Source organism: Aphis gossypii, chromosome 1, assembly GCF_020184175.1.
Source record: "Aphis gossypii isolate Hap1 chromosome 1, ASM2018417v2, whole genome shotgun sequence".
Lineage (NCBI taxonomy): Eukaryota > Metazoa > Arthropoda > Insecta > Hemiptera > Aphididae > Aphis > Aphis gossypii.
In genome coordinates, this window is record NC_065530.1 from 50,459,371 (window position 1) to 50,476,347 (window position 16,977).

The 16,977-nt window shown below is 22.8% G+C and overlaps 2 protein-coding genes across 3 annotated transcripts in view; one reads left to right on the forward strand and one right to left on the reverse strand.

Annotated features, from left to right (window-relative positions):
* LOC114130047 (carbonic anhydrase 2-like) overlaps nucleotides 1-14,551 on the forward strand; it is a 28,495-nt gene extending 13,944 nt beyond the window's left edge. The window contains exons 2-6 of the mRNA XM_027994934.2: nucleotides 3,247-3,315; nucleotides 5,303-5,467; nucleotides 11,491-11,629; nucleotides 11,918-12,251; nucleotides 13,112-14,551. Of these exons, the coding sequence (XP_027850735.1) occupies nucleotides 3,247-3,315; nucleotides 5,303-5,467; nucleotides 11,491-11,629; nucleotides 11,918-12,251; nucleotides 13,112-13,333 (929 nt within the window). The 3' untranslated portion in view covers nucleotides 13,334-14,551. The remainder of the gene's footprint in view (nucleotides 1-3,246; nucleotides 3,316-5,302; nucleotides 5,468-11,490; nucleotides 11,630-11,917; nucleotides 12,252-13,111) is intronic.
* LOC126548925 (uncharacterized) lies at nucleotides 8,355-10,544 on the reverse strand. Of its 2 annotated transcripts, none has more exons than XM_050197015.1 (6): nucleotides 10,265-10,348; nucleotides 10,015-10,189; nucleotides 9,399-9,442; nucleotides 9,208-9,274; nucleotides 8,724-8,854; nucleotides 8,355-8,601 (listed from the first exon to the last, which is right to left on the reverse strand). In XM_050197015.1, the coding sequence occupies exons 2-6, from the start codon at nucleotides 10,172-10,174 to the stop codon at nucleotides 8,497-8,499; spliced, it is 507 nt and encodes a 168-aa protein (XP_050052972.1). In that variant the 5' UTR covers nucleotides 10,175-10,189; nucleotides 10,265-10,348; the 3' UTR covers nucleotides 8,355-8,496. The 2 variants fall into 2 exon arrangements, with proteins under 2 accessions (XP_050052972.1, XP_050052971.1); XM_050197014.1 differs by having other exon boundaries at nucleotides 8,357-8,601; nucleotides 10,317-10,544.
* Nucleotides 14,552-16,977: the final 2,426 nt, after the last annotated feature.

Consider the following 16,977-nt stretch of genomic DNA (forward strand, 5'->3'; position numbering starts at 1 on the left):
ACTGCTGTTAGCTAATATTATGTTTAACTATTATTTTAAATTAAGCATATCTTATGATATAGGTACTTATAATTTTTAAGACAATCATAATATCTAATTAGTAATTGACTTTACTATTGGCAATATACAAAAGGTTGAATTAAAGAACCTTCTATTAAAATATGTTCAAGTGATTTATTTTATCGACATCGACATTTATAGATATCAAAAATTAAATGATTCGATAATTTAAAATATAAATAGGTACATTTTGAAAATTATACCATATATAAAAAATACTTAGGTTTATAAGTATTTGATGAAAAAGTGTATGTGTTAAATTGAAACAAATTAAAAAGTTTTTTTCAAAGGATTTTGAAAATTACTAGAAATTTTTAATTTTAACTTCCCAATAGTACAAGCTATAGATGTAATTTTCTATCATGAACCACCTTTAAAGTGAACATACATTTTTGTAAGATCAAAGTATTCATTTAATTTAATCTTAGAAATTAAAATTAAAATTAAAACTTTTATTTACATTTTAATAATTAGAAAAAAAGAATTATCCATACTATCAATTACCCGGAAGCATATCACATACCTATTACCTCCCCTCCTGTGTGTGTATAGTTGTTGGTTCATTAAATGGATCATTAAATCGTTTATTAGTGTATAATTAGTGTCAATGACAATAATATTTTATTGAATCACTCATCCACCTCCAGCTGGTTTAACAGTTAGTATTAATACATAACAATTAGATTGTTAGTTATGGTACCTACTTAATACCTAGTTATTTAACTCGTTAACAATTTATTCCGTAACAAAATATAAAATCTATTATTTACATGCTATATTTTTTTGATTTTCTGGGGAAGTTTTAGGAGTTTTTTTAAGGAAACTATAAATTAAATTTATTTAATATGCAGTTCTATTGACTATTATTTTATAATAAAAAAATAAGTTCTGGTGGTCGGTATTATTTGTTTTGTTTAAACTTTAAATGAGTACCTACCTAAAAGCAGGCGCGTACACAAGTGGAAGGGTTAGGGGTTCAAACTCCCCTTTCTGAAATGTAGATTTAATATTATAAAAAAACATGTTTTTATAAGTACTTATTACCTAAAAATTAATGTTTAAAAATACTGGAGTTTTAAATAGTCCCATAATTAAAATTGTGTAAACTTTTTGTTAGATTATATAAGTATTAAAATGTATAACCTACCCCCTCCCCCCCCCTAAAAAAAAAAAGTTTGTGTATGTGTTTTCCTAAAAGTTAGAAATAACTATTATTGTCAATATTTTTAAATTTATTTATTTTTTATTAACCATCAAAGTTTATAAGTTGTATCAATATCTTATTATCCTTGAATTAAAAATTTGTTATTTATCATTGTACAACATTATTAATTATAAGCAAAAACTCTGCATTTGCTTTAAATTGTATTTGAAATGTCACTTCTATGATGAATTACGAATTATAATAATTTTTATTTATGGAATATGTCATCAATATTCATTAATTCAATCGTGTATCAGACTGTATAGATAATCAGTATAAGATCATCTATGATATCCAAACGGTAAATACGTGTACTCACTTTATAGTTAAGAAACCGTGTGCCAAATCGCACACCTACATTTCGGCAATCATAAATCACAATTTAATCATTTTTTCTTAAATTTGCGATAAAATGTAAGAATTATAAATACTTAAGGACTAGTAACTTTTGTTGACTATCCTCACAACTTCCTGTAGAGTTCTGACATTAATGTCATTGATTTTATGCAGGTCGTAAAAACAAGCGTATATACACTAAGAAGTAAGAGCGTCGCAAGAGTTTGTCTTCGTTAAATTAATACATTATATACCTACCATTATTCTATAGTAAATACACATCCTTTAACTATCAATCATTGTTGTTTTCTTGATCTAAGATTGCGACATAGTTGCCCTTGGGCCTTGGCTAACTTCATTGTCCCACTAACTCGTTGTACATGACTTTACACGTTTTTTCATTCAAATCCAACCCCGCGATGTTTTCTATCATAGTACGCGTGTATTATACACACATATTGCGATCGATCAATAAATAAAATAACAGCTATGTCATTTAAAAAACAACACAGGGTCATTTTGAAAAATCAAAATACTCGCTCAGACTACAATATTTTTATCGCGTATTTTTTATTCTTTACCGCTTCTATAATGTCTGTAAATGCTATAAACATTATATACCTATATATATATATATATGTATGTTTAATGTTTATGATTTATTAACGAGCACAACACTAAAAAGTATATATATATATATAATATAATATTCATAACGACCGCTCATCAGCACGATATATTATCATCGAACGCCACTAATAAATATTATTAGTATACATTATTAAATTGGTTCAGTATAATTTAAAGTTCAACACTCTCATGCGTTAAACAATTATATATTTATATCTTCCAATTGTTAATAAAGAAGTGTTGTGTGCGAATCTAGTTATTTACCAATTTTCAATCGTACTTTTATCGAAAATCACATTTATGATATTTTTTTGAAAGTGATTATCAACTCAATTTCACTTACGATAATTAAACATGTTTTCATGTAATATCCAATAGGTAGTACCTACCTATATCGTGTAGGTATACATTATTTTTTTTTATAAAATATAGTTTTGAAAGTATTTAATATTAAGATAGTTACTTTAATTACATTTTAACGGGAGTTTTAAAATTAAATATAGGATAATATGTCTAATTGTTGAATGAACACAAAAAATATAATGATTCCTCTTATTAATACAAGTTTACAGTGTGAAAGTCGTATTGAAAATAGTATAAAGGTAGGTTGTGTCGTAGGTACGCAAATTATTTGCGGGTAAATAAGTACCTATATAGGTATATTTCAATTTTTAATTGAAGGTACGTGTGTTTAACATATAAATCATTAAAACACGTACAAGATTATTTATGTTGTACAGGAAACTTGAAACGTTGAAATAAATTCTAGTAGAGGCTGAATAAAATTTATTTAAACTATTTAATAGTCTCTTTTAAAATGTGTTTACCTATTTGATAACACATATTATACGAATATTAACCAATAACCAGTAACCTTTAGGTATTTTAATAATAAATATTACAGTTTTTCTACACTTATATAGTTTTGTCAGAAATAGATTATTACATTAATCCGCTATAAAGGGAAATACGTGTTATTAAAATGTATAGCACTAAAGCAACTATTTATATTACAGGTCTAACATGCGGATCACCAAGCCACGGAGAAAATGAACAATCATTTGGTTACGATTCTGGAGAGCTTGGTAAGAATAAAATTTCATAACATTATTAAATATTCATGGTTCAAATTCTAAGTTTTAAAATTCTCAGGTCAAGGTAAACATTTTTAACGAATAAGTACTTAGTTTTTGATATACAATATAATTTAATTATAAACTAATAAAACCAATTTAAATTTTATCTTTTACAGCATTGTTTATACAAAAAAAAATAGTATAACAAGTGCAACGTCGAATAGTTTAATATATAAAATAAAGCTGAATAATAGCAAGATGGAAGTCGTTAGCTTAACTAAACATTAATTAAAACGCAAAATACATCAGTTAGTTCGTTAAAAAATAATATGACTTGTAGAGTTGTATCTACATGTTCTTACGTAATTCATGTAAGAAATATACCTACCTACTTGGAATAAATACCACACGGATTATGTATCACTGTAATTATTTACTTCATAAATGAGCCCGTTTGAATTCTATACTATGAATCAAACGTCGCAATTTTTCTCAATTACAGTTTGAATCAATGTTACATCATATGTTAAGAGTATCTAGGTACCTATATCAAATTTTAGTACATATAATTTCATGCCCTCTTTAAGTCTTAACATATTTATTTTTAAGATAATTTATTTAAGAAATTTTATATAGATATTTTAATCACCCATTAAGAGTCTTAATTTATTAAGATATATTATAATATATGTTCTATAGAACACTTAAAATATTAACTTAACGCAAATCAAGTAACAAATTAAAAAAAAAAAATGTTTGATGAAAATTGTTAGGTATTTTAGGCTGATATAAAAACAATATTTATATATTAGTAAATATATAACTAATATAATAATCATAACTTATTAATAAGTGAAGTGATATAATTGTAAAAATAATAATTATTATATACAGGAGATGTGTGTACAATGTACAGTGACTAAAATTTTATGAAATGCTAATTGTGCTATGTAATTTCAAAGTGTATAACTAATTTTTACAATATTTTCTTCGTTTAATTTTTCGTTTCACTCATTCATATAGATACCTATGTATTAATATATTTTGTAAAAATATCTTTTCTGCATAATATATATGTTATGGAAAAAAGTTGAGATCAGGTAAACCTCATAAAATATTTTTGTTGTATTTTTTTAGGTAATTAAATGTAGGTATTGATTTTTTTAATTCTTAAAATTAACATACCTAATATTATTATTATTATTATAATTTATGAGTATTTCATCATATTTAATTATATTTGAACAATTAACATATTTATTTAATATTAGATTAGGTTTTAAGAAGCTATGATTTTGCAAAAATAAAGTTGGTCACAACTAGATTCACCCAAGCTTAAGCTAAAATCTAACATTTTGCCCAAGTATCATTGATAGTTCAAGTTCTGTCTGATTTCAACTTTTAGCCGTCACATATATACTAACTGTTCACTATGTAATATGGATATTTAATGTATATATTAATAACATACTCGTATTATCATATATTATTCATGTAAAAATTGACTAACCATTTGCAAGTAAATTCCAATCATTTTGAATATTTTAGAAAAAGTTACTAGTCGACTTTCCTGTTCTGCAGGAAAAAAATAATGTTTTGTATTTGACATACATATTATAATAAATATAATGTGCAGATTTTAAACCACATTAAATTTAAATCCACCTAAAAAAAAAGTAATTTTAAGAGAAATTTTATGATAGGTAGGTAACTATGTAATTTATTGTTTTCTTTAAATATTTTATATTTTTATGTATATATCTAAAATATAGATATTTTTCATTTGTAAAAAAATATAACATTTATAGATATTTTACAAATTATAATTCACTATATTATTAAAAAAAAATAAGGTCTATGGGGTGATATATCACCTACATTACCCCCATAGTTATGCCACTGACCTACTTAAAGCTTTTATCACAAGTTTTAAATCAAATTTTTGTATTAGTCAAAATTGCATATATATATTATAATATTCAATATTTTTTTTTAGATCCTTTACATTGGGCAACAGAATATAAAACATGTTCAGGAAAATATCAATCGCCAATCGATATCGAGGAGAATCTTGTGACGAAAGTAAATCTACCACTTTTACGATTTCACAATATTGACACACTTCCCACATCAACAATCATAACAAATAATGGACATACAGGTAATATTATTTATTTACTTTTAAAAAACTATTTAAAAGCTATTTAATTATAAAATATAAAATTGTTCAACGATAGTCAAAGTATAAACAATAAAATACTAATACATGAGTACATAAGTACATGACACTTTATAACACATAAAGCTGGCATATCAGAACAATACTGTTCAAATAACATAATACTAAATTACTCAAGTTCCACAAGACCACAATTCAATAGATAGTGAAAAAATTCTACCCTTTTTAAATTGTTGGTTTAATTATTACTTATACTTGCTTAAAACAGTATTTTTTCCAAATATGTCATAATAAAGATAAAGTCATGTAACAATTTTCATAACAAAATGTGTGCATATACTTTTCCAACAAAATTATTATAAATATATATAATATATATGTGTGTATATATGTATCCCATACAATACTGATATACTTAATTAGGAAAGTTAAATGATTTATGTTATTATTATGCAATTATTATATTATATAGAGCCATAGAGGTGTATAATTATCAGTTGCTAATTTTAATTTTTAAATTATTATATTCATTATTATTTTTTATTGTATTAAACACATTAGAAAACTACTAATTAATTTGTGTAAAACAATATGTATAATGTACAAAAATGCCTACAAAAATATATACAATATGTAGAAGTGTTGTGATATTAAAAGTTGTAGTAAAAGTAGGAACAATTATTGTTTGTTGACAAATTATGGCATGCCATATTATTATTTTGTACACAGTAAGTAATGAGTTATGACCAAATAAATCTAATGTTACTAAAATTGATAAAAGAATTCTTATTAAATTATTACTAATTTAAATTATAATTTAAAATAGATTTAGGTATATGTAGCAAATAAGACTAATGTATATTGTATGTACAGATGGTAAATGTTTAATGGATCCAAAACAAATTCTGGAAAAAGATCAACTATAGTAATTTAAAATGAATCAATGTATTCAATAATTATTAGTTATATTACATTATTATACAATGATAGCCGATAGGTATATCAATTAATATATTATTATTATTGGATTAACAGTTGTTAGAAAGACATACATTTCAATAGGCAATTCACAATATACTATGTTTGGCTAAATTCGTTTAAAATACATTTGAAATAAATTCTGACTTAAAATTGTGAATAACTAAAACCATAAAAAAAAAAAAAAAATGAAAACACAAAACAAAATAATTACAATTATATAGAACCTTGACTATATTGTAATATAGATGATGAAAAATGATTCATGCTACTGTATAGTTAAAGAATCATTTATAAAATCAAAAAATAGAAATAATATACTAAAATAGACAATAAAAAAATAAAAATAGAAATCTAATACCTATGTAAAATATCACATTTTATAAATGAACTTCCTTTCTAATATACAATAATAATATTCAATTGTCAAAATTACATAAAATTATAGTAAGAAAATAAACAATTATCATTAATAAATTGAAAATAAGACATTAACTCTATCTTACTTATAGAGATTTTAAGTTATAATCACTAATTTTAATTAGCTACCTACTTGCAATAATCAAATTTCTATAAACACACTTGTAAAACGACCCGAATAAGATGATAAATAATAAATAGGTACCCTATGCCACTTCTCTTCTTGAAACATATGAGCTATGGTACAATTGATTCTATTCTGTGATACAAATAAAAATAACTCCAGTCATTGGACACATGTATAGTGTATACAGATATTTTAAAAAAGAAAATATAATTTATAGATAGTATAAAATTAAAAATATAAATGTAATTACATATTATATTATGTTACTATATTGCTAGGGTAATAACCAATGGGCAATGACAATTCATTAGTAGTAAATAGAAGAAAAATCAAAAATATAATTACTTAAAATTTATTGACAATGAACAAAAAATTTATATTTGAAATCCAATAATCAAAGTTGTTTGATAATTTATTTATTTTTATTAAAGAATATTTTTATCTTACAGTTTTAATCCTAACTTACAAATTTAGTTAAAATGATAAAAGTATAAAACAATAGTATATTATAATTATAAATATAAATAAATATATATATATATATATGTATCATACATTTTATATTAGGTATTACTGGTATTAAGTACATGTATTTATTATTATCTGTAGTCAAGGTCTAATATCGTAGCCTACAGCAATATTGTATGCTATATGTCAAGGAGTATAAATACTCTTTTTGTAAATTATACACAATAAAACATATAATTGTATTGATTGATTTAAGTTTTTCAATGCTTCTTGTATAAGGTAAAAATATAACTTAGTAACTGGATAATAAGAACTGCATAATCTATTTCAGTCATGATATTATACATAATTATAGAGTTATAATTATAAGATATATTTTATATAGCCTTAGAATAATTCCATTATTATAGGTAACTACTATCATTAATTATTATTTGTATTTATTCTCTTTAAATTTCCACTTTAAACAAGGCTTTAAACTACTGTTAAATCATAACAATAATTTTATTTTGAATAAAATAATGCGTATACTGGACTACATATTTTAAAAAAAAATTATAATATGCAATGCACTTATAAATAGGTAGGTTCTGTAGATAATTTATATCATTTTCACACTTGAATCTAAAATTAATATTATCTATCTACATGTTTGTATGTAAAACAAACATAAATCAAAATATTAAATTTTATTTCTATAATACCAACTTATACAAACGTTGATTTATAATTTTTATTTAGGCTGTAGAGCTCTTAAATAAATTTTAAAAAATGACAAATTTTTATATACAAAAAAGTAATGATTATAGTTCACACTTTAGACTATAGTATATAATACATATAATAATTATATTATACTTAATTACGATATATCAATTGATTTACACATATATATTGGTAATAAAACTATAAATATTAAAAATGATTGTAAATTTATCGATATATTAACTTCTGAACTATTTTTTAAATGATGTTTTTTTTTGAATATGTATACTTTTGTTATTTGAAATGATGCAAACTATATTTTTTGTACCATGTTTAAAGATATCATTTCTTTGAGATGAATGTTTTTGGCTTTCAGCAAATCATATTCTTTTATATAACGATCTAGTTCCTGTTTTTCCTAATGAAAATAAAACATAGTATTCAAATTTAACCAATTATATGGACTTGATACTTATTACCTATCTATTTATATTAATTTAAGGTTCTACAGAAGTGGCAATTATATTTTTAGTTTTTTACCTTAGATATAATATGTGAAGCGTTAAATTCTTTTGTTTGATTTTTCAATTCAAGTAATCTATTTTCTTTTTGTATCAACAAATCAAAATTTTTACTATATAGTTCTGATAATATTTTTTTCATATTCAATACTATGGAAAAAAGGAAAAAAATATAATACAATCAAAATCAAAGAACAATAATATTATTATTCTCTATTATTCTATTATATTATGTAGGAGTTACGCAGATCTCTATACTTAAGTAAGGTAACTTCTATAGTGAATTATGATTATGTAGTAAGTATATTAAAAAAGATGACTACTTCAGTTGGTATTTTCACCAACAAAAAAAAAGTATGTGTATTTTGAAATAGTCCTAGGACAGTAAAAATTGTTTTCACATATAAATTTTAATACCTTAATAATTATTTTTATTAATATACCTAATATACAACAGTTTTTATTATTTATAATTTTTTTCATAGTAATAACATCATACTCACCTAATTTTGTATATGCTTCATTTGGTTTTATTTCCAATTTTTTCTCTGATTCCAAAACAGCAATATCCTTTTATAATAAAATAAAAATATTATGTAAAATACCTATGTAATTTTGTTTTTCAAACAATAATTTTTACTATATATATATAAAGATTTATACTTTTGCACAATAAATTAATAAAATTATGCACCTTTTTAATGTTTAATATTGATTTTTCCACTTCAGTAATGGCATCTATAAATGTAAAATAATAGTTTTTTATAAGATTTATTATATTTTATTTAAGAGAAGGTACACACTATTGAACTGTTCATAGTCTACTAAAAACTATATTATAAATTATAATTCCCAAACTATACTAAAGTTCTAGTTTGAGATTAGATGTAACATTCATAATGTTCACTAATATTTTTTGATTAATAAAATAAAGTTACCACTTATTTTAAATATATTTATTTTTTTGTGTAATATTATATACTTGAAAATTTACCCATAGGTACTTTTTAGTCTATAAGTATAAATAAGAGATAAAACTATTGATACAACAACTTACTATGAAAAACATTTTTTCTTAGTTTTAATGATCTTTAGAGATTTCAAGATTTAGATATGTTTTTTCTATAACTAGATACCTATACTTAAATTTTATATTTATATTAATAACAAATTTTCATTTTAATAAAATATCATAAAAAATCAATAGATTTTTAATTTTACTGCATAAATATAATGAAGTATATACCTATACTTAAACAATATTATCATATAGATATTAAAACATTTTAAACTGTATTCAACTAACTCACTGTTCAAATTTGGGATCAATGATGAGCAATGGCTGAAATTATGGATCATATCTTTTAACGTTTTTACATATTCTTGTAACTTGTTTTTTTGTTCTTCAGAATCATGAATTTTTGATTTTAACTCTAATACATACTTTTTTTTTTTAATAATATCCTGCATCTTATGAAAAATTACCTGCCAAATAAAAAAAAAATATAATAAAAAAAACATTTATATAATACTATGTCATTGTTGTATAAATTGTAATACATTGATATGTTAGTTTTCATTATAATCTTTGATTTAAATTAGTTAAACATACAGATTCAGATTTAGCAAATATTTCTTCTACCCAAGTGTCATCAATATTTCCTGATGTGGCCATTTTATTCTCAAAGGCAATTATATATAATTAAGTACTGAAAAAACTTCAAACTCCTCTTAAAATAAAATAAAATATTGAATAGATATTAGAGTTATGATTACATTTGTATAAATAAAATAGTTAAATCATTGATCATTGTTTAAAGAATTTATAAATTAATAATTATGCACCATAGATTTAAATCTCTTTTTATTTGTATGTTATTGTTTTTTTTTTAAACATAGATGATATTTTAACAATTACTACATATATGAAGTAATTTCACCAGTGAGAATTAAAGATTTACTCAAATTTTAATATTTATTATAATTGTTTAAATTATATGATTAAAGTACTCCAGTCTCCAGCTATTATTTTTAATTAGGTACCTAATAATATTATACTTTTTTTTAACCTTAAAAAAGTGCTGTAGACAATTGATTATCATTCTATACTTATAAGTGCATGATAGAAAAAATTATATAATAATTATAATTTAATTTAATCACATTTTCCTAGATGTATTTTGGAGAAACTTAAAAATTTTGCATGTGAAACTATAAATCTATAAGTACCTACCTTATGAACATAATGTGATATAAGAATACCATATAATGGTATTCATTTCATAGGTGTGCACAGACTTTTGGTTTCGGGGGTGCACACTAAAAAGTAGGGCCCACAATAATTTTGAAAGCCATTATAGGTACAGCAAATATATATACAAATATGCATTAAAATTAACTTTTTTTTTTATTCATTGTAATAAATATTACCTATAACAACATAGATATACAATCTTTTATAATGATAATTGGATTTTTCAAGATTTAAAATGTACACTTAATGTTTTATAGGTGTTCAACTAAATAATTTTACCTAAACATCATTCAACATAATATTGACAATGGAACATTTTTAAATTTATATCAGTAGTTTCCCTATTTTCTAATAGTAGATGTCCTATGATCTATTTAGTAACTTATTTATTATTAAAAATAAATAAGATTATTTTAATTGATTCATAGAATATGATGTAGTACATACATTATTAACTATCTATAGTTAATAATTTATATAAAACTGTATTAAGTGTATAATAAATAATAAATTATTTTAAATGTATTTACAGTGGTCTTACAATTGAATTATACTGCACCAGTAATGATCAGTGGAGGTCCCCTGACTCCAGCTTACAAATTTAATCAATTACATTTCCATTGGGGTGTTAATGACTCATTGGGTAGTGAAGACCTAATTAACAACCATAGGTATGTATATATTTGAACAATTAAATATATGTAAGAGTAAAATACAACACTAAAAACTATATTTAAAACTAAACAAAATATTTTTTTTATGAAAATAAGTATGAGCTACATAAATTATGTTGGCGTCTTGTATAATTAATGCATAAATTAAATATTAATTTTATTAATTTTATTAAATATTAAAACATGTAATATAATATTATTACATTTTAGTATAATATATCTACTAAAATTTAAAATGTTAAACTATAATTCTCAAATGTTTGTTATTATGTGGTTTTTATATAGCTACCCAATGGAATTGCATATGGTATTTTCAAACACAGATTATGATGATGACAAAATAGCCTTAACAAAAAATGATGGATTGGTTGTCTTAGCAATGTTCTTTGAAATAACAAAAGAGGACAATCTTGTATACTCAGAAATCGTTGACAGCTTGGCTCAAATAAATATGCCTGATCAATCAACACATTTACCAGTTGGATTCACCATAAGATCTATGTTACCCGTATCTACTGAACACTATTTCACATACAAGGGTTCCTTAACTACACCACCTTGTTTAGAAGTTGTTCAATGGATAGATTTCAAACATCCAATTAAATTATCTCATAACCAGGTACTATATATATCTAATTACTAAATTTATATTATCAATTAGTACTTTGCTTGTGGATAGAGATGCTACATTGCTACACGTACTATAAAAATATATTCAAATTTGACAAAATCCCTCTACCCACTAAAAGATCTCTTTAATTTGTATGCTTTATCATATTATTATATTGTATGTATTATATAATTTGCACTTATTAGAGAACCTTGATATATATCAAATCAAGGCTTTCTACTCTCTAATGCTTATAATTTAATATTATATTGTATTAGATTCCATAAATAAAAATTATTTTATTTATTATAATGCATATAATTTTAACACACTTCAAACATTTATAATTTATTTGGAGAAAACCTGGGTTTAAATAAATAGTATTAGATGATCATTAATATAACATTTTGGTATTTCATTTTATAAATCTTTACACTCTTAGAACTTCACCAACTATAATATTGTAGTAGTAGTCTAAGTTTAGGGTTTAATGGAACCCAAGATCTTCAATTAGGTAAATACATTAAAATGTATTGATACCTGCTTTAAAATTGTTATTGATAAATTAAAAAAATGGATCTATAGGTAATAACTTCATATGATTATATAAAACTATAATTTAAATTCTATTTAAAAGTACCTAAGTATTTGTTCAAATAATATTAAACATTAATAACTATAATAATATTATATTATGAATGTTTATGCATATATTAGGTATTATAGATAATTGAATTTTATGAAGTATTAAATATTGTTAGGAATTTGTTTTTATTCACTTTCAACAACTTTATACGTCGTTAACATTATATGATAAGATATGTATCATAGCAATACTTTGAATAATTTTATGTTAATATTTTTTTCAGGTTCAAGCTTTTCGTATGTTGCGTTCAAAACACGGACAATTAACACACAATTCTAGGCCTGTACAAGAGTTGTCGGGGAGACCGGTGTGGTATAATGTAGGTGGCTTTGCATCTTTGAATACCCCAATTATTGAGAGAAGTTGTGCTTCACCATTTGGTCTTGTTATGTCTGATATTATCTTATTATTGGGCTGCAAACTCGTTGCACTAATGCTATTTTAATTTCTCTTTTGTATTTAAAACCAATTTAACCATCAACAGAATTTTGTTAAATTATTTTGCTCCATCAAAAGGATAATTATATTTTAAATTAATCAACATGTATATATACGTAAAACAAAAATTGTATAACTATTTATGTGATAGATCTCAACAGTATATTCTTAGACGATTTGTATGTTTTACTTCTATTTAACGAAACATTTTTTTTGTATTTTACTATTATTTTCATGAAAATGATATACTAAGAACTTTTTCTTAAAATAATTTTACCATTTATTTTTTTACTTATCATTTTAATTACTTACCTTTATATTGTAATTTTTATGAGTTACTTGATTTGAAGATAACAATTTTTGAAACACATTTTAAAAACACTTATGTCATTACAGAACAACATTTTTCACATTTATAATCAAATGAAATACACTTCATTTGTCTTCAATAAAAATGACAGCCATATTTTATAATTCCATTGTTTATTTAATGATATACCTAGCTAGAAAATAAGTAGGTATTTTTAAATAATGATTTTGCATTATAATGTATATTTCTGTTCGGTTTAATTAATATTAAATAAATATTGTTAAACAAAGTTCAGGTAATGCAAATAAAATTATAATTATATATTTAATTTTTGTAATTAGTAATACAAATTGAATATATAAATATAACATAATGTTCAAGTAATAGTTCTCGGGAGTTTTCTAACTTGTCTTCTCCATTTATTTCATTTATGAATATGGACATAATATTTATAAAATAATTGCCAAAATTATATAATTTATTTATATGCATTACATTTATTATTTTGTATTGATTAAAAATAAGGCTTGAACGCCTAGAACATTATTTTTAATTTATTATTTTATAAAAGTACATACTTTATCAGAATTGTATAAATGTTTGATACTGTTACATAATACTATTGTAAAATATAAATTAGGTAACTAAATTTACGAATAGAAAAAAAGTATTATAAAATTAAAATTTACCTTGTTGAGATAGAATTGTAGAGCCAGTTAATATATTATGAGAAATAAAAATGCTTTAATAAGTTTAATTTAATGATATTTGTATTTATATAATTCAAAAATATATTTTCTACCTACATTATGATATATTAAAAAAAATACTTTTTAGTATACCTATATTATAAGATTCTGTTATACGATACCTAATTTTTCAATTATAATTATAGACTAGTCTTAAGCTATTTAAGTATTACTGTTATTTATTTATTTTTATTTGATAATATATTGCCATAATTAAGAAAAAAATGTGTGTATAAATAGAATTAGCTATGTGAAAAAAAAATAATGTTTTTATTTATAATTCTTGTGTGAGTAGTCCCTGACCAAATCTTTTAGTTCTTATATAAAGGCTGAAATAGCATAATATAGACAAATAGACAAACATATTAAATATTTAAACATCAAGTGTGAAGTTTAGTCTTGTTGGAGATAATTAGTATTTTACTTCTTTGTTTTAGTGTTCGATTTCTAATCTACAATACTATTATAGGTATAATATAGGTATCTAATTATTAAACTATTTTATTAATTGAATACAATTAAATGCATTTCTATGTTAAGACAACACATAATATATTTATTTTTTTGAAACCATTTATTAATATATAAATATAATTCTTTTTGACTATAATTAGAAAGGTACCTACTTGGTAGTACACTAGTGTATGTACTATGTAACATACTATTGGTAACTAATATCAGAACTTTAAATACCTACCTCATACTTGCCTATAAATCACACTATTTGCACTATTATCAGAATTGTCATTTCATATTTTAGTATGATGGGGCAAAAGTTTTGACCAATTTATTTGACTGAAAAAAAATATTCGCTAATTTACCTTTAAATTTTTAAGTAAATAAAACTCCCATCATTCATAATATTGATAATTCTATGCATAATCGTGGGAAAAAATAATTTAATTGCATACCTATCAAAAAATACGTGGGAATCTAAATAAATATGATAATATCGCAACCTATCTTAATGGTTTTATAATAAATTTTTCTCGAAGAATCAAACAAATTAAATGTCAATAATTTAACATGATTGCTATAGTGTAACTTATGTTACTAAAAATGTAATTAAAAAAAGAGTTAAACATAGATACTATTAGGGATATTTTTTTAGAAATCAGAAACTCATTACTCCTAGATATAAATTTAAAAGTGATTGTTTTGTTTTTAGAATTGTTATAATGTCAATTGATACTTGTACATAATATACTAATGTTAGAATGAAAAAAGCTTAATTTTAAAAATAAAAAATTATATGTGATTTTAACTTAAGTTATTAAATCGCTACCTACAAAATGTATATAAAAGTGTAGTAGATACTTACCTACATATAATATTATACGCGTCTTTCCATTCGGCAGAAGAATATGTAAACAATAATAACTTGTAGGTAATAATAGTAATAGCTAGGTACTTTAAAAATATACTTACTACGTACCTTTACGGTTTACACACCACACTTCTTATTATTGTATACCTATTACCTACACAGATAAACGCGAGCACGTCGTCTATATTATATTCCATCTAAAAAACTACCTATTGTTGATAATTGCAAGTTGCGACTAATGACTATAATATATTAATATCCAAATGCTTACACAATAAGATATTAATTCATTAAAATCATTATATTATCTAGAAACCGACAAACAATATAATCGGCAGGTACCATAATGACTTTAAAAGTTTAAAAAACGAGTTGTTTTAAAATCAGGCAGGCTCAAGTGCCCACTACATTGACACTGTACAAATGATGCTACTACTATAAATTATTATTAAAATAAAATTATTGAGGAAGGAACTCATATAAATACTCGCATAAATTTTATAGGTACCCACCAATAAGGCAATAAATAGAAATATATCTAATTATATATTATAACTTTTTAGCAGTTAAACTAATTAAATAATTTTGTAGGTAGGTACTGTACGTTTGCACAGAATTTTAATGTACCTACTTAAAATATCTTTAATAATTGATTAGGAAAATAGTAAGTAGATACTAGATACTTACAATAATGTAATATACATAATAAAAACATTAAAAGTATTATTTATTAGTTTGTATATAATAAATAATAATCATACTAAATAGGTAAACAGGCAGGTACATGGTAGTATTATACTTACAAAAAGTACCTATTATAACTCATTACTCATTAGGTACTCATTAGTAATACTAATAGAATACCTAATATATATATTATACATAGGTAATATGAACATTGTACGTGTACAGTAAGTATATACCTACCAGCTATTGAGCTATCTACTTACAATTTAGTAGTATTATATTAATTATCTATTTAAGAATCTGGTTCATATACCTACTACTCAATACTCATACTAGGTACTAATGTGCATTAATTGTATAATTATAAATTAATTTTATAATAAATAAATTGTTATATAATAATTTTAATATTCTTTAAATAGGTATCAATCAGTAGACAATTATCACTAATCAATAGGAAATAACGCTGACGTTTCGACAGTGGTTAGTCAATAGTCTGTAAGTATAATGACTAATGGAAAGAGACAAAGAGTGCATTGTATCATATACGGATACAATAAATAAATACATACCTATTT

Coding starts and splice junctions, on each gene's coding strand:
- LOC126548925 (XM_050197014.1), bottom strand. CDS start 10,379: ATGGCCACATCAGGAAATATTGATGACACTTGGGTAGAAGAAATATTT. Junction 9,443..10,014: donor ATTGATCCCAAATTTGAACA/GTGAGTTAGTTG, acceptor TTACATTTATAG/ATGCCATTACTGAAGTGGAA. Junction 8,855..9,207: donor TGAAGCATATACAAAATTAG/GTGAGTATGATG, acceptor TTTTTTCCATAG/TATTGAATATGAAAAAAATA.